Below are 22,479 nucleotides of genomic sequence, written 5' to 3' on the forward strand. Positions count from 1 at the left end.
TATGTGCAAAATATTTCACTTTCTCTACTGTGGACGAACTGCCAGCTCAGTAGGGGCTTTGGAAGTAGCCGTGTGCTCAAGAAAAAACGATGACGTTCCACTAAGACTGCACAGTCGGTTGGATGAGCTGCAACATTATGACTTCAAGCTCAAATACAAAGTTGGCAAGGTGAAATTGATGGCAGATTGCTTTGTCACGATGAGGAGACCTGAATGCGGCGGAATTATATGACTTCATCACGCTGGACACATCCAGTTGGCCCCACTCACGTTGCTACATCCTTGCAACACGGACAACTGAATGGTTCCCAAAAACCGTACCAAAACAGCTCATAGTACGTAAGGAATCAGTCGGTTTCGCTGTAATGACACGCGATGAAATCGTAAAGTTATGACTAAAAAGCGACATTGCAAACAAAGACCGACATAAGCAAACGTCATGAAGCCCACAACAAGCCGGTCAGTCGGTCTACAATAATAGGTTGATGATAAGTTCGCGCTGACAATAGACTTGGTGAAAAGGGCGAAGTCAAACAAGGATAGCATTGACGAAACTAAACGTATTGGCTACGTTGCTTTCCAAATAGTAGGTGAGTGTGTCATCTTTTGAAAGTTCAAGTTTTGGAATTGGCTATTTGTTAGTACGCTCATGCGCATTTTCGGGATATCGCATAACGGTACATAACGAAATCGCTAGCGGATGGTCAGTATCTAACTACAGAAAATACAACGCTCCAGGTGCCAAAGGCATTCGAAGAAGCTTTTACCATTTTTACGACTTTTGATAGCCTGGCATAGATGCTGACTATGACCACTGCTTTTTGGCGTTAGTTTCATGTTTCACGCGATGCCAAGTTTATTGCCAACAACCGAAAACCCACCTTAAACACACTTGTATTCAAAACACCTGTAATCATAGCCGACCTTAATCAAAATTAGCCCTTACGGAATAATAGCTCACACATGGACGTTCGTATATCCTTTCTTTTCTAGCATATATTATGACAGTAAATTACTTTTACCCGGAGCAAAAAGTTCTTAATGAGCTCAGAGGCTATACAACGTGTGACGGGACCCTATGTCCGATGTCAAAAAATATGACACCATAGTTCGACATCAAGCTTCACACCCTCCTATGTGATGATGAAGTGAAAGATATTTCAGGCTTCAACCGACTTCCCTCGACGACCTTGAAGCACTAACTGGCGAACCATTAGGCTCTTAGGGCATAGTGATGCATGTCGTTAGTAGGTGACATCTGACGGTGGAGGAATGGGACTTAGTATTACTTTACTTGATTTTAGCATTACCTTTGCCTTTAGCTCTTGTTGGACCGATAGCCAAGGGGTGCAATCTAGCCAAGCATTGTGAATGCTATCTCGAAATGCACCTGCGATTATCGTACTGCTGATCAGTATTTAAACCCCCTCCCACAGCGAAAATAAATCTCACACTCACATTCGCATTCGCACTTTTTTTTTTAAAAAAAAAAAAAGGAGAGAGAGAGAGAATTTTACAGTCACTATGCTTTGAAAGTGAGCGCATCAGCCGTTGAGATCGCTTGGAACCAAGATGTCGATTGCAGATGCGGTGATTAAGAAAGGGTGGTACTGATCAGACTAGCAGTAAATTGAGCTGAAAATAATATAGTTACACGATACATCTCGAAAGTAGTGCTATGAACAAGGAAGGAATGAAAAAATATTATCTCAAACGAATTGGTCATTGCACTTGTCAGAGCTATTTTGTTAGCGATAGTGAAAGTGACATATCTTATCAAGTACTTTGGACTAGGTGGTTGTCCTATGATAATATAAAGTAATATCTCACATTTATGATTATAGCGGCATTTTCTATAGGCAAGCGATAAGAATTGATGATTCAGTGAAAACTAATTAATTGTTATATAGAAATAGTGACCATAAGATTTTATTAAAATCGAATAATGACATTTAACAAAAGTGGTGACTGAATAAATGCTTACAAATGGCAGGATATTACATTATTCAATGGCATCTACTTACAAAAGTCTTCTCTTTAACCATAAAATACCATATTTATGCTTTTCTTGTATATAAGTGTTGGATAGCACATATGTACATAAAAATTGATTAGCTATGCGTAGACATAAAGGTTTTTCAAATATTTATGACAAAATGAAATATAAATAACAGTCCTTTTCATGTTTCAGAAAAAGCGAAGTTAGTTCAATGGTAGAATTTCTGCCTTCCAAGCAGACGGCCCGGGTTCGATTCCCGGACTTCGCAATTTTGCATTTTATGCGAATATCTTTTTGGTTGCCTTAATACGTCTGAGCGATAATGTTTTACAAGGTGGGTGAGTTTTGAACGAATGCCTCGACCCATTACACGGAGAGTGCATCAACATATTGTTGTCACTAAAACTAAGATGTCGGTTCAACCAAACGCCGATTCAACATGACTTCGTCGGTAAAGAAGTCCGGATTTCTTTTGTAATAAGTCACAAAACGATAAGTAAAAATAGAGCAGAATCTTTGAATGAACGTTCGTTTTTAACCTCACGAGAAGTTCACTCGTCAGCAAGATAATGCAATAAGTCGTACAGTGATCAAAACGACAATCTTGTGACAAAACCTTTCTTTATTTATGCGCTGAGGATCTATCGCTGCGGTTTGAGGATAGAAGGGGTCTCGCCCAAACGCAGAAAATGAGGTGTCTCATTAGTTGATTGTGGACTGCACTGCTGCACGCCCAACGAAGGTGCGGCAGCCACTTGTCCCACGCTTCATCTTCTTTACAATAGCTGGCTCTCATCGTTCTAAATTTTCTCATCATACGTTCTACCTGTTAATTGGATGAGGGATTGTATCCTAGTGAGAACAATGTTGTGTACCTAGCTTTGACCAAAGTGTCTGTAGCCAGGAACTGGAGAATGGAGGAACATCATATGACATAATCGTTAAGGAAACAAGAGATGCCTTATTCATACAAAAAGGGAAGAGCGGCATTAATAGTCAAATAGACCATGAGTGATCGGCCTCTTGGTCAACAGAAAGTCCGCATTGGGAGGGGGGAAGTGAAGACAGTCACTGACATATTCATTTCACGCGTCTCACTGTTGATCGCCTGAAGGAAGGTCTGCAAGGAGGTCGACGAGGCGACTGCCTGCCGATCCTCAAAGAGGTCCAAAAGAGTCGACCGATATGCCTGCAACGTCGATGTCGCGAGACCGCGAGTCATCCTGGCTACTTCCAGAAAGTTCACTGAAGAAGTTGGGGCCTGATGATCGCAAGAATGGGTGAGACACCAACGGATGTAACGGTTCTGCAGATTACTCTTTCGGGCTTGTATCTACCCTTGGGCACTGGCGATAATGGTGAGTGCCTGTTCATCAACTTCTTCCGCCGTTAGTCGGTGAACCTTAAGTCCCAAGCCGCTAACTGCCAATGAGGATTCTTCTGGAGCAGATGGCGATCGTAGCCTGGTGGAGGAAGTACGCAATGGCGAGGGTCGTTTGGCGGAGTCGATCCAAAAGCGTAGGCTTTGAATATGCTGTTGTGGAATCAAAGAAGACTTGCTATCGTTGCTGGTGTCCCTCGGTGAGCGATCAGCAACTGTGTGCTTGGGCGTGGATTGAGCCTTTCCACGCTTTGGACGGCGATATTGGATCAGGACTTTTGAAGATCAACAGGGTCTGAAGTTACAGGATCCGAATTTCCATGGTACCGACCAGTGTGCGTTCAAGGTTACGGGGACATTCCGCATAAAACTTTTCACTGTCTGCTTCGGCATTCGCGAACGGAAGAACTTCATTTGAAAAGAAGGAAAAGCTTTCCGGAAACGAGCGTACGGAAGAAACTCTATGTCTGGGGTGCGTTTTTGAATGTCGTCATCGGCGTCCTGTAAGGTACGTCCATTGATAATTGGTCTTCATTACCGGTTCCAGAAGGTCGAGACGTGCAGCCAAGCGTTCAATGCTGTAACGCATCTTCTCGGCAAAGGGTATTGCAGAAGGCATGCCTAAAGACACGTTAAGAGAGGCGATTTTATGTTCACTATACATCGTTAACAGAGGGTTTGTACTGTACAAGTTGAAGAAGAAAGATGATGAAGTATATCATTCGACCAATAGAGATAGTTCCATAGTCTTCTTAAAAATAATAAAAAATGGTAACACAATCTATGGATCCACCCTCCAAAGTCTAACGACCATTATTCAGTAAATGCTTGAAGCATCGATCACAGTGTTGGCAAGTTTGGTTATACTTTTATGGGTAACAATGTCTGTTTGTGGAATTTGTGTACGGCGAAGCAGTGGCATCATGTCGAAATTCGAGTGGCGAGAATTTAAAGAATTTATGTAATGACATCAGTCTATCGCCAAAGTTTGAAATGACTTGACTTTCACGACTCCCAGTCTTGTCAACTTTATATGTTAAACATTGGCAATCATTTAAGTAATGAGTCGGGAAGTCGGTCCCGTGTCAATTGTGTGGGGAAACATGAAGACCAAACTTTACTGTTGCAGCTCATTCTGTAAATGCCAGCAAAGAGGTTGGGCTAGAAATTTTTTTTTGGGCCATGCTAATGGAGGCATAGTAGTTTTTGCGGTGGGTATCATTTCGACTCGTAGTGTATGTCGCCATCAGCGGAGAGCTTATAGTAACGATATCATATCACTTCGACTCTTACGTGACAATCTGCATCACTTGGCAGGTAATAATTTGATCTAAGGTTTCGGCAATGGACGGACTCCGGCCAATATTAATGCACCATTTTAAGCTGTGCATATGATGACAAATTTCGAACATTAGTTTTCCTATATATTGGCGCAAGGTAAGCTCGCATCATCCTCATCAATTAACTACCAAATCTAAATCTTTTAACTCAAACATGCTAGTCCTCACAGGAACGTCAGGAAACCTTGGAGGCGGGGTTCTCAAAAACATTGTCGAGAAGGAACTCATTCCTACCTCTGAAGTCATGATCTCTGCGTACAACACTGATGCTGTCCCAGCTATTGCTAAAAAAGCGGGCATTGAAGTTCGTCATGGCAATTATGAGAAGCCAGAAACTCTTGTGTCGTCCTTTACAGGCGCAGATACTTTATTCCTTGTGTCATATCCTTCAGTTAGCGAGGAAAGGTTCGTATACCACAAGGCCGCCATTGATGCTGCAAAGCAAGCAGGAGTATCCCACGTAATCTACACTTCTCTGACCTACGGTGGGCCTACCGGAGAGGATACCATCGCCGGCGTCATGAAGGCACATGTCAACACTGTCAAGTATTTGAAGGCTTCGGGACTCACCTATACTATAGTCAGAGAGGCTTCTTATGCTGAGATATGGAGTATTTCAGCTGGCTTTTTGCAACTTGATGACAGCAATAAGGAATTTGATATTGTCGTTCCTGGTAATGGCGGAAATACCTGGGCCAGCCGAGATGAATTGGCGGAGGCCACTGCGATAATAGTTGCAAACAAGGTTGGTTGCAGTGTTACTTGCTGCTAAAGCAATGTGATCAAATTATTAATTAAATCACGAAAATGCATAGGATGAGTACAAAAACCAGTCTATATCACTGACAGGTCCACGCTCTACAACTATTACTGAAATTGGCTCCTTACTACAAGAATACACTGGCCGCAAAGTCAATGTCAAGATTGTTTCCCCTGAAGAAGCCATAGCATATCACAAGGCACAGCATAGTCTTCCACCTGAACAAGAGTTTGTATTGGAAAGTTGGGTATCTTGGTTTAAAGCAAACGAAAGAGGAGAAGGAATAACTGTTGACCCAGCTATGGAAAAGTTGTTGGGGCGGAAACCAAAGGGACTGAAGGAGATGGCGTCTCAGATTTTCCAGGTCAATCACAAAATGGAAACCACTGATTTTGAAAATTATACAAAATGATTAGCTTTCGATAGAGCAACGATATATCAATCAACATACAACTGAGCTAGTATTTTCTTTTGATAGCGATCATTGAATTTATTAAAATCATCACACCGTGATGCATACTTTTCCAATATGTTTTTGGCTGCTTAGATACTCATAAGCATTGAGAACTCCTTCATCTGTAAATTCAAATTCCTTGTCCACGCCAACATGAATATCGTTTGTGACAAAAAATCGAACTAACTCCTCCTCCATTTGCCTCGAGCCCACTAAAATACCTCTTAATACAGCAGATTTTTTGTTTGCCAACATGACAACATTGGGATACTGGTCTGGAGGAAGGGTAGCCAAGAATCCAATCAATGAAACTATACCGCCATACGCCAGGCTATCAACAGACTTTTGAATGGTTCCAATTCCACCATTTTCAATAACGTAGTCTACACCAAGTCCATCCGTGTATTCCATTACTTTTTGTTCCCAGTCTGGAAATGTTTGATAATTGATGGTGTAGTCAGCGCCGTAATTACTCTTGACAAAATCCAGCTTTTCGTCAGAAGATGAAGTCACGATGGTAATTGCTCCAGCCGCCTTTGCGATTTGCAACGCAATAATGCTAACTCCGCCAGTTCCTTCAGCAAGCACAGTTTGACCTGGCTTCAATGGCCTCAGACCATATAAGGCGTTCCAAGCAGTTGTACCAGCGCATACTAGACTAGCCGCTTCAGAATCGGTCATTGTGCTCTTCTGTGGAATCTTGACCACGTTATTTTCAGCAAAAATAAGATATTCTTGTAAAACGCCATCCACAGCACCGCCTAGAGATGAATCACTTTCCTTGATGTCTCCGTAGAGAAGATCTTGCATAAACAAGCTGATAACCCGGTCACCGACTTGCAAGTCTTTCACTTGTGATCCAACTTGCACTACTTCACCGCAGGCGTCCGAACAAGGCACAAGAGAGGTTTTGAATCCCAACGGATAGCTTCCATTGCAAATCGCTATGTCCCGATAGTTTAAAGCAACAGCTTTGATTCTGACTAATACTTCATGCTTGTCTATTTCTTCAAGAGGCTCCAGCTTTACTGCAAGCTGCTTGTACGATGATATGTTTCCTTCAGGCAGCCTGAAGACTCGATGTTGATTTGGGATGGCCATGTTTTCATGTTAATTAAAAAAATAAAATAAATGTCATGGATGAGAGGAGGTTTTTTATAAACATTTTGGGCGTACATTTGCTCACGAATGGGCAAAGTCTCGGTAAAAGATTTTTTCCCGAACCGTTCGCTTGGAGATATTGTCATGATATGACATTGTCTTAAACTGATATAATGGCTTTATATTATTCTGGTTAGGAGGTATTCCTGTATTTATAATCATTTATCTGGTCCACAGTCTTGGCGCATCAAGGGCCATGCTCGATTCAAGGAGTGTTAAAGGACAGGGATTTTACCAACTCAATACATTTGCTTATCAACGAGCAAATACAATAAATTCTCTCTTCTATCAAAGTAGGCACTAGCGGTAGACTTCACAATATTCCTTTAGCAAATCTCTATTATATAATGCATCAAAATTAGTTGTGGGAATAGAACTACGGAGTCACCATTAATGCTGGTATCTGCTCATCAATCTGTCGTTTTTAAGAGTAGTATGGAGAACGTTGTTGTTATTCTTGAGGATGTTGACAGTATCCTAGAGATCGTAACCCAAAGTTAAAGAAATAAGCATTAATGAACCACTCAGACGATCTATCCAGATTCGAGATACATTATCAAAAAGAAAGCTTCTTGGAATTACCTGGAGAAAGCGAACAGTTTGTAGCAATATCTCATTTTGCGTCGGCGCCTTAGCCTCGCCTATGAAGATGATTCCAGTCAAAATCGTGACGAATGCTGTCGCTTTATACCGGTTTGTAAACTCCAGCAGTGTATCATTTCCTTCGAGATTCAGGAATTGTAGGTTGGTCAAGCAGAACAGCTGTATAACCCCTACAGCGACAAGAGCAATCACACCCCACTTCTTCCAAATTTCACGATTCGGCATGGTATATCCAATTGAGATCAGAACGCCCATTGTTGCGTATGACTTTGAAAGAGCAGATATCATTGGGATCCTGAGCTGAGATAGTGACTCTGCGTAAGGGTGAGTGAACACTAAGCTTCCTAGCGCAGCATAACTGAGTTGCATGCCATCCTTGCCCATTATGCGTTCAAATGTCTGCTCGGCTGACAGGCCGACTGTCTTCAGTAGCTGGTCCTCAAATTTGTAAAGCTTAGTTCGAAGTAAAAGGGGATGTATCCTGAATGGCTCTCCAATGATCTTGTAAATGTTGCTTGGATCGGGATTGAAAATCTCTCTAGCGAAATAGCCACAACCGAGTACCAGAAGCGTCGAAATAACTGTTGAAGAGGTGGAACTGTTCGGCCATTCAAACTTGACGTGTAATTGATTGTTTCTCCAAGCGGTAAATAGCAGAAGAATGCCAAGGAACGCGATTCCGAGGCCCTCTGTGAAGTCGGAAGTCGACATGGCAAAAGGGATGGCAGCTGATCGTAAAGTTTGTCACTTTCTCCGCTATATCAAATTTTTATAACTGTGTACTTGGCGGAAGAATGGTATGAACAGTCTGCCTTCATTACATTAAAAGACCTGGCTTCGGCACTGCAAGAAAAGTAAAAAAAAAAAAGTTCTAGGATGACAACTCTGTTGACTAACGCAATATTTGTATTTATTTTCTTCAAGGATAATATATATCATGAGTTTAGATGAATGGAAACATTGGACATATTCTAGCTACATCTCCGATAATATGTGCCTAGAACCGAACAACGTAAGGTGCATGACCACTGCGTATAGTATGAGTACCTAGAGGGACACCGTGTTGTTCTGCTTCAACCATCTTGCCATTTCCAGCATAGATAGCAACGTGTTCGTTGCATTTTTGAGAGTCGCTTCCATAGAATATGAGATCACCAGGTTGTGCACTAGAAAATGCAATTTTCTTTCCTCGGCTATCATTATACTGAGAGCAAGTGTAGTGAGCGAGAGAAATCTTCTTGACTTGGTAGATAGCATATTTAGTGAGACCACTGCAGTCGAATCCTTTGACATGTCTATCATCATATCCGCTCGGAGAGCAGCAAATACCATTTGTGGGTCCATTATTATCACCTCCTCCCCAAGAGTACTAGATGAGATATAAATATATCAGACGCACTTGAAGGTAGGGATTTTGAATATGTACACTTACGGGAAGACCAGTTTGAGTCTGAGCTTTCTTCACGATGGCTGCTCCAGTTCCGCTACCGCTGCTACCACCACCAGTGCTACCGCATCGCTACAGTCATTTACGTTAATCATACGATCACAGTTGTTTAATTATGCATGAACCACTCACAGGAATTTTGGGATCAAATCCAGAGTAGCCAGTCTTTACATAAGCATCGGGAAGGTAATATTTGCCATCTTGAAATATGCATTACAAGTTATTATAACTTTTCCATTTAATGCTCAGAAGAAAAATGATTAAGCTGTTAACATACCATAATCCCAAATGTTGCTGCCATACAAGGTTGATCCAGTAGTTTGACACTTAACTATTATTTTGAAATAACATTAGTTTACTCTCATACTTCATTTGAAGCTTGATACTTATGTTTGATATACCGACCGTTGATACATGCTCCACTTTTGTATACATTGGAGGTTCTAGCTGCCGAAGTGCTAGGTGACTTGCGTCCATCCAGGTCGGCCTTAGCAGTAATACAAGCTTGAACATTAGCAATGTAGCTGCTGCCGATGGCGGCTGCAATTAGAAGGGTATTGAAGAACTTCATCTTGATACTTTTTTTTTGGTATTCTTGTTGATGAGATATTTTCCATCAAACGTTCCATAGTATTTATACGTTTTCAGACACCTGACAAGAAATCAGCAAATTTCCCTTCAATTACAGCGGCAATTCAAACGGTCGAGCTTGCATATCCTGCGAGATGTATCCTTATGCACTTGATGTATATGCAAGCGGCTTGTGAGTACCCCAACCACAAGCCACTTTGTGGCCAGCTTGTGAACACTTTGTGCGTAGTAAAAATTTAGTCACGCAAAAATCGCTCTAATGTCAATGTCCATGGTCAGCCTTAATATCGTGATGAATATAATCTCCTTGATGATCAATGTCTTTTCTTCAATACACTAACCTCACCAACAAATGATCTCCAGCAACCATTTTACCACAAAGGATGTCTGTGATACCCTGGTAAACGCTTTAGTACTGAATTAGGAACATCTATATAATTTTAGGCTTCATAACTGCTGCGCAAGTTATTTCCTGGTAAATCCCATCCTACTGCGCAGTAAGAATGTATGAATGAATTACTTTTTCTTCCGATATCACTTTAATTAGTGAATTCACATCGTGGAACCCACTCTCTTTGGTCTACTCTGGCTTCCTCCAATGTGATCTACGTTGTACCAAATATTGAAATTACAGATGCATTTTATTTAGCTAACTGCGCAATATATGCTGAGATCAATGATATGTCCTCCCACCTCAATTCTCACGAATACCAGTAGAATGAACTGACTGATCACTCACTATAATTACATTTATGGTACGAATTGTCTCCTCCAACTAGTCATTTGTGCTCCTCAATTCATCGGAGTCGTCATGGCACATTTCTCATGGTCTGCGCTAAGCATGCTCGCTCTATCCCAGCAACTATTGTTTCACGGAGGGCGTGTAATATTTCCTAAAAGTGAAATAGGCGAGTTAACTTAATGGAGATGTTTAAAATGAAAAGATGAGGTTTCAAGAAATATCATAATCTCAACGGAATTCATGATGACAATATTTTTCATACCATAGTATGTAAGCTGTTTGATGATTGCTTTGAGGAACCACTCTAACATGGACAAAGCATTTAAGGCTGCTATAAAGGTTTGCAATAAGATAGATTGGTAAATGGCCGGATCTGGAACCCACATTTCCGAGCAACTACTGACCATAACAGAGTTTCTGGTTACTCCATGCAAGACATCCCGTCCTGTACGCAAGGCAAGCACGGACAAAAAATAAGGCTTTTTGATTTTTTCTAACCTATAGATATATTAAAACTTTTTTGTTATACATTCAGTTGATATACTAGTCGAAGGCAGCTGTCTATATACATAACTGATATGTTGGTAGCTACGGACACTTGAAATGGCACAAAGCGCAAACACAGGTGGAAGGTTATTTTGTTGGTTGTTTGGTACATCAAAAGATCATGGAATTCTTCAGTATTCCACATATCTATCAAGCAAGATATATCTTTTCCTTAGTACACATTTAGTTTTCATTAGTGCTCGGTAATAAGCAAAGGCATTCATATATTTGAATGAAAAAGTTTTATCTGCGTTCATCGAACAAGTAACTATCAATGTCGCTTATTCAAAGTTACACCTGAGCCAAAGCTCAAAATAGAAACGTGCGGTTATGGGCGGTTTTGGGCGATCAACGAGACTCTAAAGCGTCATAAATAAACGTTATGCGAGTAAAATATCAAAATAGTAATTTGAAAAGAAGAAAATGGCAGTATTTGAAGAGAAAAAAGAAGCCTTATAAGAAACCAAATCAGGACTGCTTTTATCTCTGCTACCCTGAAAGAACCTTTACTGACCTGCTTTAAGTGTTCCGCAAGAGTTATATATGTTAGAAAACGAGTATTTATAGCCATCTGATCATTGAAATTTTTTTTTGAATGAAAGTCCCTTTGCAAGGAATAATTAATTTTTATTTTCTGGAAAAATGGTTTAACAGAGAACGTTTGTCGAGTCCAGAGGTGATAGCGCTGATAACCTCGAAAGTTATAATGCTCTATTCTATTGTCAATATATTAAATGTGCTGAGGGTGGTATAGTAAACTTACATTTAAATCTTTTGTTTCCACACATCTATTAAAATTTTTGGTATGTGTGAGCTCAGAAACTTACATAAGGGCCCCATCTAGTCTAATATCGAAGAAATTTATTGGTAGTTGTTGCATATGCGTTAAAAAAATAAGATTACAGTAGTGGTCCAACCTCCAAATTAAGGTTTCATGGTCTAATGGTTATGACTCCAGACTCTGAATCTGGCAGCCCGAGTTCGATTCTCGGTGAGACCTATTTTTGATAATATACTGTATAGTCAATTTTGTAGGCAACTTACAACTGTACTTGAAGAGTAAATGATGGGAAGCGATTCTTTTCTTTTTAAAAGCTACGTGATAGTAAAGATTTTGAATTTCAAACGATCTTTTTTGTCTATTCATGTCCATATACATTTTCTTTTTGTTAACTGAGAGTGAAAAATTACGTTACCAAAATTCGCAGGGAAGCTGCAAACTGGAAGACATCAAAGAATAGAATGAAAGGGAGTAGGCCAAAATTTAAGTTAGAGGAGATGAAAAAATTATCATAAGCTACATTGAGTAGTATCAAAATGTGGTGTCGTAAGACCTTTTTGTGCCAATGTCAATTTGCGAAATTCCTCCAAAGTCACTCCTGTTCGAGCTTTGAATACTCGGTGGAAATGGAAGCTACTCATACCAACTTTGCTAGCTAGATAACGCAAAGAAGGCATTTTTTTACCTTGCTTTGCTGCCACCCTAATCTCTTCTTTGCCCGATTCCACAGCGATCATTTGTCTAAAGTCACTTGGTAAAACTAGATCTTGAGGGTTGCATCGCTTACAAGGTCGGAAACCGGCGCTCTTTGCTTCTTCATTAGTCAGGAAAAACAAAACATTGCACAGAAGAGGTCGCCGGGAAGGGCAGGTTGGGCGACAGAATATGCCAGTCGTCCTAACACAATACACAAAGTGACCACAAGCTTCGCTATCACGTTTCAACACTGCTTGCCATCGCTCCTCATCAGTTACATACAGAAACGGCCAAAAGTGAGATGACGAGATTGAGATGTCTGGAAGGCTAATAGTAGTGTCGTTCGAGTTGCATGAGTGAAATGATTGATCCAAAGCAAGGTCAGGTAATTTCTGCAAGGGATTTTCGGGCACAGTAAAAGCTTGCTTATTATCACCTGCAGGACAGTGAGGCAAAAGAAAAGTATCCAGCCAAGATAGAACATGTAATTCCTCTGAAGTGAATATAGGTTGCATTGCATCTATTGACGTATCTGCTATAAGTCATGCGAACGCAGGAGAATGGTACCACAGTAGCTGCGAAAATAATAATACCTAAGCTAGTACTGAAATCGATACCATGAAGACAGTAATTCTCAACAACAGCAGTATAGGAACGCTCGCAATCTTCAGCGGCCTGAACAAGTTTTCTTCGCTTGCACACTGGTTGGTTTCGATCTCGTACATTCTCGGAAAGCGAAGCATTAGAAGTTTCCGAAGTCCGTTCGATAGTATTGCGTGTCAAAAGTACGTGTCCCATATTCAAGGCAAAGTCGTCTTGTAGGTGAGATTGCTGGTTAACACCTAAGGACTCATTTCATGAAGACATCTTTTTATGAATTCTAAGTTGCTGTCAAAGAGGTGCAATTCCACTGGGTTTAAATATTGAGAGCAATGACAATGGGAGAAGATTTCCCACAGTAATTGGCAATCATCAGTGTACCAAAGTTGTCTGAAGAACACTTATAACGTTCTACTCAATATTTCAGTAGCCTTGTAGTCTTATATAATATGTACATTCAGAGTGCGATGTATTGCTTACAACATGCTATACGCGGTATGCCCTCTATAAAAACTGAAAAAAATAGGTCATAAGAGCTGGCTAAATTTAAGGGAAGATTTGAAGGTCTGGATACGTCTACGTTATAGTCCAAATGTCCTCCTTCTAGGAGTTTTTGGTTCCCGTAATCCAGGTGTAGCAATTCGAGATGACTGTATAGTGTTGAGACGCTGTCTCTGCTTTTGTTCATCTTCTGCCTCCTCACGCTCCCGTGCTATAGATCACAGATATAAGGTTAGGCTCTGGTTCAATAGACATGATTATATGGAGGTCCCGCTCTTACCAAGTTTCATTTCCATTTCCATATTCAATCTGGATTCCGCAGCCTTATTCGCCATGCGTTTTTCCTAAAAATAAAATGCATAAGCCGAATGCTAGTATTGACATAAATCCTAAGATTAAACTCACCCTATGGCCAAAGTTCTTTTCTCGGTCACGAACTGAAAAGAACATGGGTCCAAGTTCCGCTAACCAGAATGGATCCACCGAAGTGACGCATTGCATATATTCCTTGGAGGTCATGATAAGCTCATGGTAGACGACGTAGTCAGGAGTAAAGCCTGCCCCAAATAAGGCACTGGTAGGATGCAAGTTACACTTCATACCAGTACGGCAATTAACGTACTCTCCGATACCCTTAACACGAGCAGCTTGGTGGAAATAAGCAGAGCAAATACATTTTCTATAGGTAAAAGGTTAAAAATGTATGTCCAGTGAAAGTCAAACATAGTAGCGCCTACCCTACCTGATGATATCCCAGTCTGTACCGCATGAAATATATGGCAGCTTGGTTGTCTTCATGATTTCCATTAGCTGCGATCGCACCTCTCTAGCTTTTCTCATTGCTTTCGGATGGACAAAGTGGCGATTACACCAGTCATCCCTATATCTGTGAGAAGCATATTGTATTGTGAGTTAGCAACATAGAATCCCAGCAAATAAAAAGTTTGAAAAGCCGCATACCCGTTAGCTTTCCATTGAGTGTATACATGTAGTAAAGTGAGATGGTCACTCTCCGGAACAAAGAACTTTTCGCGTGCGGCGTCACTTTCCTCCATACGCTCCTTTGGACGATAGAAAACTGATGGCACAGAGAGCATAGAAACGATCGTCTAATGAAAATGATAAGGAGGTTTGATATAGTTAAAAGGAGTTAGGAACAGATGCTCAAATACACATCAGTACACGACTTCGGTCAACATACCAAAACTTCTGCAGTACAACCTTGCTCCTCTGCAGTGATTAGCATTTTTGCCAAAGAAGGATCTAGGGGGAAGTCGTTCATCTTGCGACCAGCAGGAGTCAGTTCGCCAGTATTATCAAAAGCACCTATAACCCACAGCTGGTACATCGAGTTCAATATGTTGTCTTGTGGTGGTGGGTCCATGAAATTGAAATCAAGCAAGTTTTTGACTCCAAGCGATTTCAGCAAGAGTACAACACTGGCGAGATTTGTTCTCTGAATTTCGGGAATATTGTTCGCAAACATTTCATTCTTATAAGCCATTTCAGTATAAAGTCGGTAGGCCATTCTACACAATAGAATGTTGATCAGTATACACGAATAGTACAGTTATTGCAGCTAAACTATGCTTACCCTGCACCAGTTCTGCCCGCTCGTCCACTTCGCTGATTGGCATTTGCCTGACTTATTGGAGTGACTTGCAGAGCATCCATACCAATTCGAGGATTATACACCTTGAGTTTACAATAGCCAGTGTCCACAACATACATAATGCCGTCGACTACAAATAAAGCATATAATTAGTTTGCATCGCGGAAATTGCATGTTAGCCCACCAATTGCTTTACCTGTTAGAGAAGTTTCCGCAATATTAGTAGCAACAATCACTTTTCGAATGTTATTTTCGGACCGTTGGAAGATTTTTGCTTGAAGATCAGCAGGAAGCTGTGAGTAAATAGGAAGGATAGCCAGAGGTGGAGGATTGTCTAGTTGGTCAAGGCGTTCTTTCAGAACCTGGCATGTCACTTCAATATCTTCTTGACCGGTCATAAAAACAAGAATATCTCCAGCTGGTTGAGACAAATGAATTGCGAGCGTCTGCTTGACAGCGCTATCAACATAATCTTCACAAGGTGTTTTGCTAAAAAGAACGTCTACAGGGAAAGTACGACCTGGAATGAAAAAGGTAGGCGCGTTTCCATAGAATTGAGAGAACTGGAAGGGCAGACAGGTCAGAGCAATAGTCAGCATGAAAAGTGGATGTTAAAATATCACCTACTCGTTCCGCATTCATTGTGGCAGAAGTGACGATCAATTTGAGATCTCGCCTGCGAGCCAATACTGTGATCGAAATTTCCATTAGTAAAAGAAATTTCGATTGACTTCTACTGGACATTGACGCAGACGAATGTACCTACCTTTTTTCAACAAGCCCATAAGAACGTCTGTATTGAGAGCACGTTCGTGAGCTTCATCCATAATGATGGCACTATATTGATCCAAATCCGGTTGTCCCATAGACTCTCGAAGTAGAATACCATCCGTCATGTACTTTATCAGGGTATTTTCAGACGTCTGGTCTTCAAAGCGGATTGCATAGCCAACAGTGTCGCCGAGTTTGGTATTCATCTCTTCAGCGACACGCTTAGCGACAGACATAGCAGCAACTCTTCTAGGCTGAGTACATCCGATCATGCCGAAATTGGTATATCCATCTTCATGCAAATACTGAGTGAGTTGCGTGGTTTTTCCTGAACCAGTTTCACCAACAATAATGACGACTTGATTGTCTCGCACAATACGTAGTAAGCTCTCGCGAACGGCAAAAGCAGGCAAAAACTCTCGTTGTTCTTGGATAGTCTTGGTTCGAGCAAACTGGCTGACAGCTTCACCTGACTTGAGATGTGATGCAAATTGGGATTCACTTGTTGGATCTTCTTCGGTTGAGTGAACTCCAGCTGATTCTTCTTGTTCCTTTTCCTTAACGCCCATAACATTGCCAAGAGTTGTACCGGCAAGGTCAAACTTGTTGGCCGCCTTTGCTCTCTCCGCTTGTTCTCGCTTTTCCTTAACCAGTTGACTACCCTTCCTCGAAAAAATTGCCATATCAGATGTCGGATCGCGAATGTGCTGAACCGCCTCCACTTGCTTCGTGAATACCATACGGCCATCCAAGAACGGTGGTTTAATGTCGTGAACTAGAAGGTGTACTCGATTCTATAAGAAGGTAGGTGTTAACGACTATCTTAGAGTGAACTTGATTAATGTTTCAAGTTAGCTCACCTCGTTTTCTTCGTCAAAATCGGTATCAACTTCACGTCGCTGTGCTATACCACTGCTCAACATTCGACTGGCTTCCCACATTTCTGTGTCCTTGTTATATTGTGCTTGCCTTGCCGACAATTTTTTCTACATATCACAATCGTAGCAAAATGGAATGGCTGTGAGGACATGAAAGCGAAAACGAAACTTCAAAGCACTAAAACTTACGATCTGCTTCTTTGCCAACTCCTCTTCTTTCTCATGGTCGTGGACTTCATATTCGGCAAATGGATTATGCGTTTCATCCATAACACCATTTTCCTCCATTTGATACCAATCACGATCGAGCTGAGCTTGCTCTTCTTCCCAATGCATTCTGTCAGAGCCATCCAAGGTCTCTTCAGGGTATTCTAAGGCAATTTCTTCGTAGCCAGATGGTTTGACTTGTGGGGTTGCGTAGTCCCAGTCAGATGATTTCACGCTTGAGCGGGCACCAGTTTCATGGCGAGGCGTTGCACTGCCAGGTGTACTCCTTGGTGTGAAGGAGCCATCCGAACGACTTGGTGTTGGTGTCATGCTTGCCCACTCACTGCGTTTATAGAGACCTCCTTTTCTAGGCGTTGACGGTGTTGGATCACTGGATGCTGTGCGTGATGTATCAGGGCGGTTGCTTCTCTCCTCTCTTCGATCCCGAGGTTTATTATGGCGATCGTCTGAATAACGTTCATGTCGAGTTTCTCTGTCCCTGTCCCTGTCCCTATCTCTATCTCTGTCTCTGTCTCTATCTGACCTGCGGTCTCTGCTATATCGATCGTCACGAGAGTGACGACTGTCTCGTCTATCCTTGTTATCGCGAGAATCATCTTCTCTAGAGCTGCGATATAATCCTCCTAGCGGAAAGAAGACAACAATATTAGTATGTAATTTTTTTATCCCTTTGTTTACAAATTGTTATATTGCCACATTTGCATTACCTTTATTCCGATCGCGTCGCTTGAGATCTTCTAGTCGGCGAATGGCTTCATCCGTCATACCATTAGCATGGGACGGAGTATGCATACGCTGGTGTGAGCGATACTGTGGTTCGTGTTTTCGTATAGCTAAACTAGTTATAAGTAAATTGGTATGTAGTTCATAACAAGATGTTGACCTGCTTACATGTAGGTTCGTCCACCATTTCTTCGTCCTGGTCTTCGTCGGCAGCGTAGTCCATTTTTATCTTCTTCTGACTTTCGGATGCCTTCGCAGCCTCTGCTTCACGTTTCTGCTGAGCCAATTTATCAAGACCAAGTAATGATGCTCGGGCGGTAGGAGCTTTAAAGATTGGTCGACTCTGTTGATGCATGCATAAATAAAAGCAAATCAAAGGATCGTACACCAATACAGTGCAAACTTACCTCATCGTTGTTTGAGGACTTATTAGGACGCAATAACCCTCCAGGAAGATTATTAGACATGACGACGGTTTCGTCACTAGTTGTATTAGCTGACAATGGCGCAGAGGTGTCCGGTCCACCAGAGATCATTCTGCCAGATTCTCGAAGATGCTGGTCAATTGTGCCATACAAATCTAAGAGAAACTCTGTTTTGAAGCGACCAAAGCTTGCACAAGCTGTAAAGTTTACGAGTAAGTATGATTTTCGGCTGACGGAGGGCATTTGCCGATCAAATCCCTACCTTTGGTGAAAGCTTGCGGGTTTCTATCGTTTCTTGCAATTTGAATGACTCTTTTGGCCAACAGATCGTTAGGATTAGTCAGATTTAGCGTTCTTGATAGCTGGATAGCTATCTCGTGAGTGAAAGAATCGATTTGGTCCGCCATTATTGGTCAATGGCAAAGCAAAGGGGTGCAATCCAAGCACTGTGCAAAAAGAAGTGGTTAGAAAGCAGTCCTGTCACGGGAGTTTCTGCATGCTACGGGTTGATGGACAAAGATATCTATCATTTTAGAAGCACGAAGCAAACTTGCGACAGCACTTTTGACGCTATGGCATCTCTTGAAAATCATTTATTTTTTTATTACATTGCATTGCATGACATGTTTTCATTGCTCAAGTTTAATCGTCAAAGGTGTATTCAAATGGTTCAAAGGGCGGTGCTTCATCTTGTGCTCCATTGGCTGCTGAGGATTCAGCAGTAGGTGCACTAGGATCAATAAACTCTTCAGGTTGATCGGGGTGTTTATCAACCATAAGAAGAATGCCGCCAACTGTACCCTTCTTGATAGGGACATATCGTGAGTCAGGTTTAAATGCAACGTGCTTGAGTTGAGATGGAACAACACGAGCCATATTTTCAAGTACTTCAAAGTTTTCCTCCTTCTTCTTCTTGGTCTTCTTCTCTTCCGCTTCCTTCTTTTCATCAGACTTGGCAGCCTCTGCTGATGTAGATGCTTGAACTTCCTTATCCTGTAACAAAAAGATTAATCTTTTGTCCTAAATTGCTATTATCAGGCCACAACAACTTACCACATCCATCAAATCACCCTTTTCATTCTTCTTCGCACGTGCCTTAGTTTTGGCTGTAGTGGATAGAACAGCTGTGGCAACTTTTTCGACGACGGTTGTCGTTGGTGGCTTGATTGCCGGTGGGTAGGCAAAGAGAGAAGGCTTGGCATTGGATAAGAACTCGAACTGAGGAATCTGTAAATATACAAAAGTTAAAACAGCTGTCAACTCAGCCTTATATTGCCGCTGACAACTTACTTTGATATCCTTATTCAAACCAATAATGGCGGTCGGAGTAAAAGCCAAACTCAAGAAGTGAGTTAGTGGATACCAGTACCAAAATTGAGTAAAGACAGCCATGCCGACAATGGCAGGCATATTGGTGTGTCCTGTGCGTGAGAGAAGGGATATAGTGACATTGCGACCACCAGCATCGATGATACCTTGCGAGAGGACAGCACCGAATTTGGCCATGGAATCTTCATGTTTATCACTGATGATCTTTTCGTAGAGTTTGCGGACTGTGCTGACCTTGCTGTTGGTCGCATCGTTTTGCTGGATCAAAATCATTGCTAGAGAGATTAAAGCACCTTGTCTGACAAAATCAACGGGGTCGCGGGTCATGGGTTCCAACAACTCGATCGCATCCATGGATCCAGTACCAGCACAAGAGATACCAAGGGCAAGTGTTGCACCATACCGGACATGAGGATTATAACTTTCTGACAAAAGTTGAACAATGCGAGGAACTTGGTCTGGATTCCTAAGCAGGATGAATCCTAGAGCAGTAACTGCAGCACGACGAACGTCATCGTTGACATCACTGACAGCAACATGAAGCAGTCTTCGAATAGCCTTGTTATTTCCGGTGGCGCAATAAGCCATAGCAACGGTATAGATACCACCATATCGTAGAACGGGATCCTGGTGAGACGAGAGGCGTAAGGAAAAATTAGATGGTTAGATTTGAAGTCATTGCCGAGAACTGATATATAGTGAATGCGGCTTACCTTATCATTGACAAGCTCCTGGATCAAGGTGTCCGCCTGCTCTTCCTTGCCATACATGATCATTGACATACCAATCGCCAAACCTCGAATGATCTTTTCATGCTGAGTCTCATGAGCGTATCGGAACATCTCGTCAATGGCAGAAGCGTTCGCCGTACCCAACATGACAAGACCCATAGCCAAACCAGCAGCTTCGCCAGCCACAGCATTATCGCTGAAAAGTACGTTCTTAAGATCTTCGAAAACCTCTTCATTATCAGTTGCCATGCCGGCAACACCGAGACCAAGACAAGCACCATGCTGCAAGACTTCTGACTGTGTATCCCGAAGAGCTTTGCGTAAATAGTCTAAAACATCACCGCCATGGTTGGCATTGATCAAACCAAGTGCAAAGAGAGAGCCACCTTCCGAATAAGAGCTATGGCCACTAACGCCTTCTTGAGGAAGATATGGAGCAAGAAGTCCCATGGACTGCGAAAGTTGACCCTTGTGGATGACACCAAGAGCTGCAGTTGCGCTGAACTTGGACCAGTTTGTCGCTCTTTGCAACCAATCCAAATTTTGACGTAAAAATTCATCACTGGTTGTTCCAGCGTGCATAAATGCGTTGGCAAAGGTGACCGCAGAATGATAAACGGAGTTTCGAGACTCGAGGGCGTTCTGTTACAAGAAGTAGAGTTAAGTATGAATGTTTGATGCAATATACATACTCCTTAACACTTTTACCTTAGTGTTCTTGAGAATCAAAAGATCAGTATGGTTTTTGCGGTACAAAAACTCAAGATAAAGCTTGATGGTTTCTTCGCCAGATAAAATGGTCTTGATTTTTGAAAAGCTGTCATTGTTAGGATCAGTAGGTGCATCATCTGTGTCCATTTCATTTGCTTCGGTCTTTTTCGTGGCAGGAAGGTCTTGTATAACCTTTAGCAAGAAGTCTTGTGTGGCACTGTCTTCCAAGTCGAATGCAATTTGGAATGCCATCAACAAAGATTCCTATAAGCATCGAATTAGGTCACGCCTCTCACAGTAATATCCGCATATATACTCTACTTACATCTGTGTTTTTGGCCACAAGAGTTTCCAACATATTTGAGCAGGCAGCAGGATCATTCAAGTGAACAAGGCATTGGCTGACGGATACGTAATCTGGTTCATCCAAATTTTGGTAAAGTTTGACAAGTAATCGCAATACCTATAGTAGCCTTATTTAGTTCATGCTAACAATCCATACCAAAAGGCAGTACTACCTACCTCATTACGGAATTGCAGATTTTGAACCAAGGTCATGCTGACTTCGATAACAAAGGACAGTAATTCGTGCGGATTTCCTTTTGAAATGACGTCTTCCACTACATCCAGTCGTTTTGACTCTAGCGCAATACCAATTGCTTGTTTGTATTCTCCATCGTCTATACATCGTTGGAACATGCGTTCAACAATGCTTTGAAGTCTAGGGTCGACATCTTCGCTCTGGTCATCTTGTGCTCGACTTCTGAGGGCGATATACTTATCAATACATTGCGCTACGGACAAATGATAGTTAGACCAAAAATGTGCATGTGCGATAGAGTTGATGGAGAGTCACCTACAGATTATCGTTTCAATGTATTCTGATTTCTGGGAGACATCAACGAGATTTCCAGCACCCAAGGCAAAGGTCAGTGCGTCGTCAAGTTCTCCAAGATGATAGTATACCTACAGATAGAATAGAGAAATTAATAAAGTGTCGCTATATCTTGAAACCTAGTCAACAGACTTACCTTGGATGCCACCAAAGCAGCCAGCTCTCGCTCGGAAAACTCGGAATCTTCGTACAAGATCTCACTACGATGAAAGAAGCGATTAGAAAGCTCGTTCGAGGTGCATATGAGAAAGGGAGTGATGGTCTGTCACCGAGCTGTATTGCTTACATCTTTCCTACAGAGTCTGATATTTCCGCCCAAAAGTCATTGACAAGAGTGTTGAGTTTTTGAAGAGCATAGGTTTTAAGTTCGACTTGGTCTTCGTCCAATAGCGCGATGACACCACCTATTGTACAAAGGAGAAAAGTATTAGACAGTGCGTTATAAATACAGTGGACAATGTCTGATAGACTAGTACTTACTTGCAGAAGTCAATGCGACCATTGTTTAATAAGAATTGGTATAATCGAATGTGGTAAGTACGCGCGCGAATTCAGGCAACTTGTAGGCGGGTTA

The 22,479-nt window shown here is 41.8% G+C and overlaps 8 protein-coding genes and 2 non-coding genes across 10 annotated transcripts; 4 read left to right on the plus strand and 6 right to left on the minus strand.

Moving 5' to 3' along the window:
- Positions 1–100: 100 nt before the first annotated feature.
- On the minus strand, positions 101–590 carry K450DRAFT_228606 (uncharacterized protein). Its single transcript, XM_051586948.1, has one exon. The coding sequence runs from the start codon at positions 544–546 to the stop codon at positions 331–333; it is 216 nt and encodes a 71-aa protein (XP_051447367.1). The 5' UTR covers positions 547–590; the 3' UTR covers positions 101–330.
- A 1,606-nt stretch (positions 591–2,196) lies between these two features.
- Positions 2,197–2,267, plus strand: K450DRAFT_t26. Its single transcript has one exon. It is a non-coding gene; the product is annotated as a tRNA-Gly (tRNA).
- A 2,056-nt stretch (positions 2,268–4,323) lies between these two features.
- On the plus strand, positions 4,324–4,725 carry K450DRAFT_228614 (uncharacterized protein). The gene has a single exon (XM_051586949.1). The coding sequence runs from the start codon at positions 4,442–4,444 to the stop codon at positions 4,712–4,714; it is 273 nt and encodes a 90-aa protein (XP_051447368.1). The 5' UTR covers positions 4,324–4,441; the 3' UTR covers positions 4,715–4,725.
- Positions 4,726–4,852: 127 nt separating this feature from the next.
- Positions 4,853–6,009, plus strand: K450DRAFT_206476 (uncharacterized protein). The gene is made up of 2 exons (XM_051584745.1): positions 4,853–5,465; positions 5,536–6,009. The coding sequence occupies exons 1-2, from the start codon at positions 4,875–4,877 to the stop codon at positions 5,890–5,892; spliced, it is 948 nt and encodes a 315-aa protein (XP_051447369.1). The 5' UTR covers positions 4,853–4,874; the 3' UTR covers positions 5,893–6,009.
- Positions 5,983–7,035, minus strand: K450DRAFT_293932 (uncharacterized protein; the record flags this gene model as incomplete). The annotated part of the gene is made up of 1 exon (XM_051593598.1): positions 5,983–7,035. The coding sequence occupies one exon, from the start codon at positions 7,033–7,035 to the stop codon at positions 5,983–5,985; it is 1,053 nt and encodes a 350-aa protein (XP_051447370.1).
- A 379-nt stretch (positions 7,036–7,414) lies between these two features.
- K450DRAFT_228617 (uncharacterized protein) lies at positions 7,415–8,503 on the minus strand. Its single transcript, XM_051586950.1, has one exon. It carries the CDS (start codon positions 8,407–8,409, stop codon positions 7,573–7,575), a length of 837 nt encoding a protein of 278 aa, XP_051447371.1. The 5' UTR covers positions 8,410–8,503; the 3' UTR covers positions 7,415–7,572.
- A 91-nt stretch (positions 8,504–8,594) lies between these two features.
- Positions 8,595–9,738, minus strand: K450DRAFT_278409 (uncharacterized protein). The gene is made up of 5 exons (XM_051593293.1): positions 9,551–9,738; positions 9,423–9,476; positions 9,278–9,345; positions 9,131–9,217; positions 8,595–9,067 (listed from the first exon to the last, which is right to left on the minus strand). Exons 1-5 carry the CDS (start codon positions 9,714–9,716, stop codon positions 8,696–8,698), a joined length of 747 nt encoding a protein of 248 aa, XP_051447372.1. The 5' UTR covers positions 9,717–9,738; the 3' UTR covers positions 8,595–8,695.
- A 2,214-nt stretch (positions 9,739–11,952) lies between these two features.
- Positions 11,953–12,024, plus strand: K450DRAFT_t27. The gene has a single exon. It is a non-coding gene; the product is annotated as a tRNA-Gln (tRNA).
- A 117-nt stretch (positions 12,025–12,141) lies between these two features.
- K450DRAFT_228620 (uncharacterized protein) lies at positions 12,142–13,402 on the minus strand. The gene has a single exon (XM_051586951.1). The coding sequence runs from the start codon at positions 13,014–13,016 to the stop codon at positions 12,315–12,317; it is 702 nt and encodes a 233-aa protein (XP_051447373.1). The 5' UTR covers positions 13,017–13,402; the 3' UTR covers positions 12,142–12,314.
- A 5,389-nt stretch (positions 13,403–18,791) lies between these two features.
- Positions 18,792–22,476, minus strand: K450DRAFT_228638 (uncharacterized protein). The gene is made up of 11 exons (XM_051586952.1): positions 22,386–22,476; positions 22,192–22,309; positions 22,042–22,105; positions 21,871–21,976; positions 21,533–21,804; positions 21,336–21,473; positions 21,008–21,274; positions 20,282–20,941; positions 19,530–20,195; positions 19,293–19,466; positions 18,792–19,232 (listed from the first exon to the last, which is right to left on the minus strand). The coding sequence occupies exons 1-11, from the start codon at positions 22,405–22,407 to the stop codon at positions 18,882–18,884; spliced, it is 2,838 nt and encodes a 945-aa protein (XP_051447374.1). The 5' UTR covers positions 22,408–22,476; the 3' UTR covers positions 18,792–18,881.
- Between the last annotated feature and the right edge of the window lie 3 nt (positions 22,477–22,479).

The sequence above is a fragment of the Umbelopsis ramanniana genome (genome assembly GCF_025399195.1).
Source record: "Umbelopsis ramanniana AG unplaced genomic scaffold K450scaffold_10, whole genome shotgun sequence".
NCBI lineage: Eukaryota > Fungi > Mucoromycota > Umbelopsidomycetes > Umbelopsidales > Umbelopsidaceae > Umbelopsis > Umbelopsis ramanniana.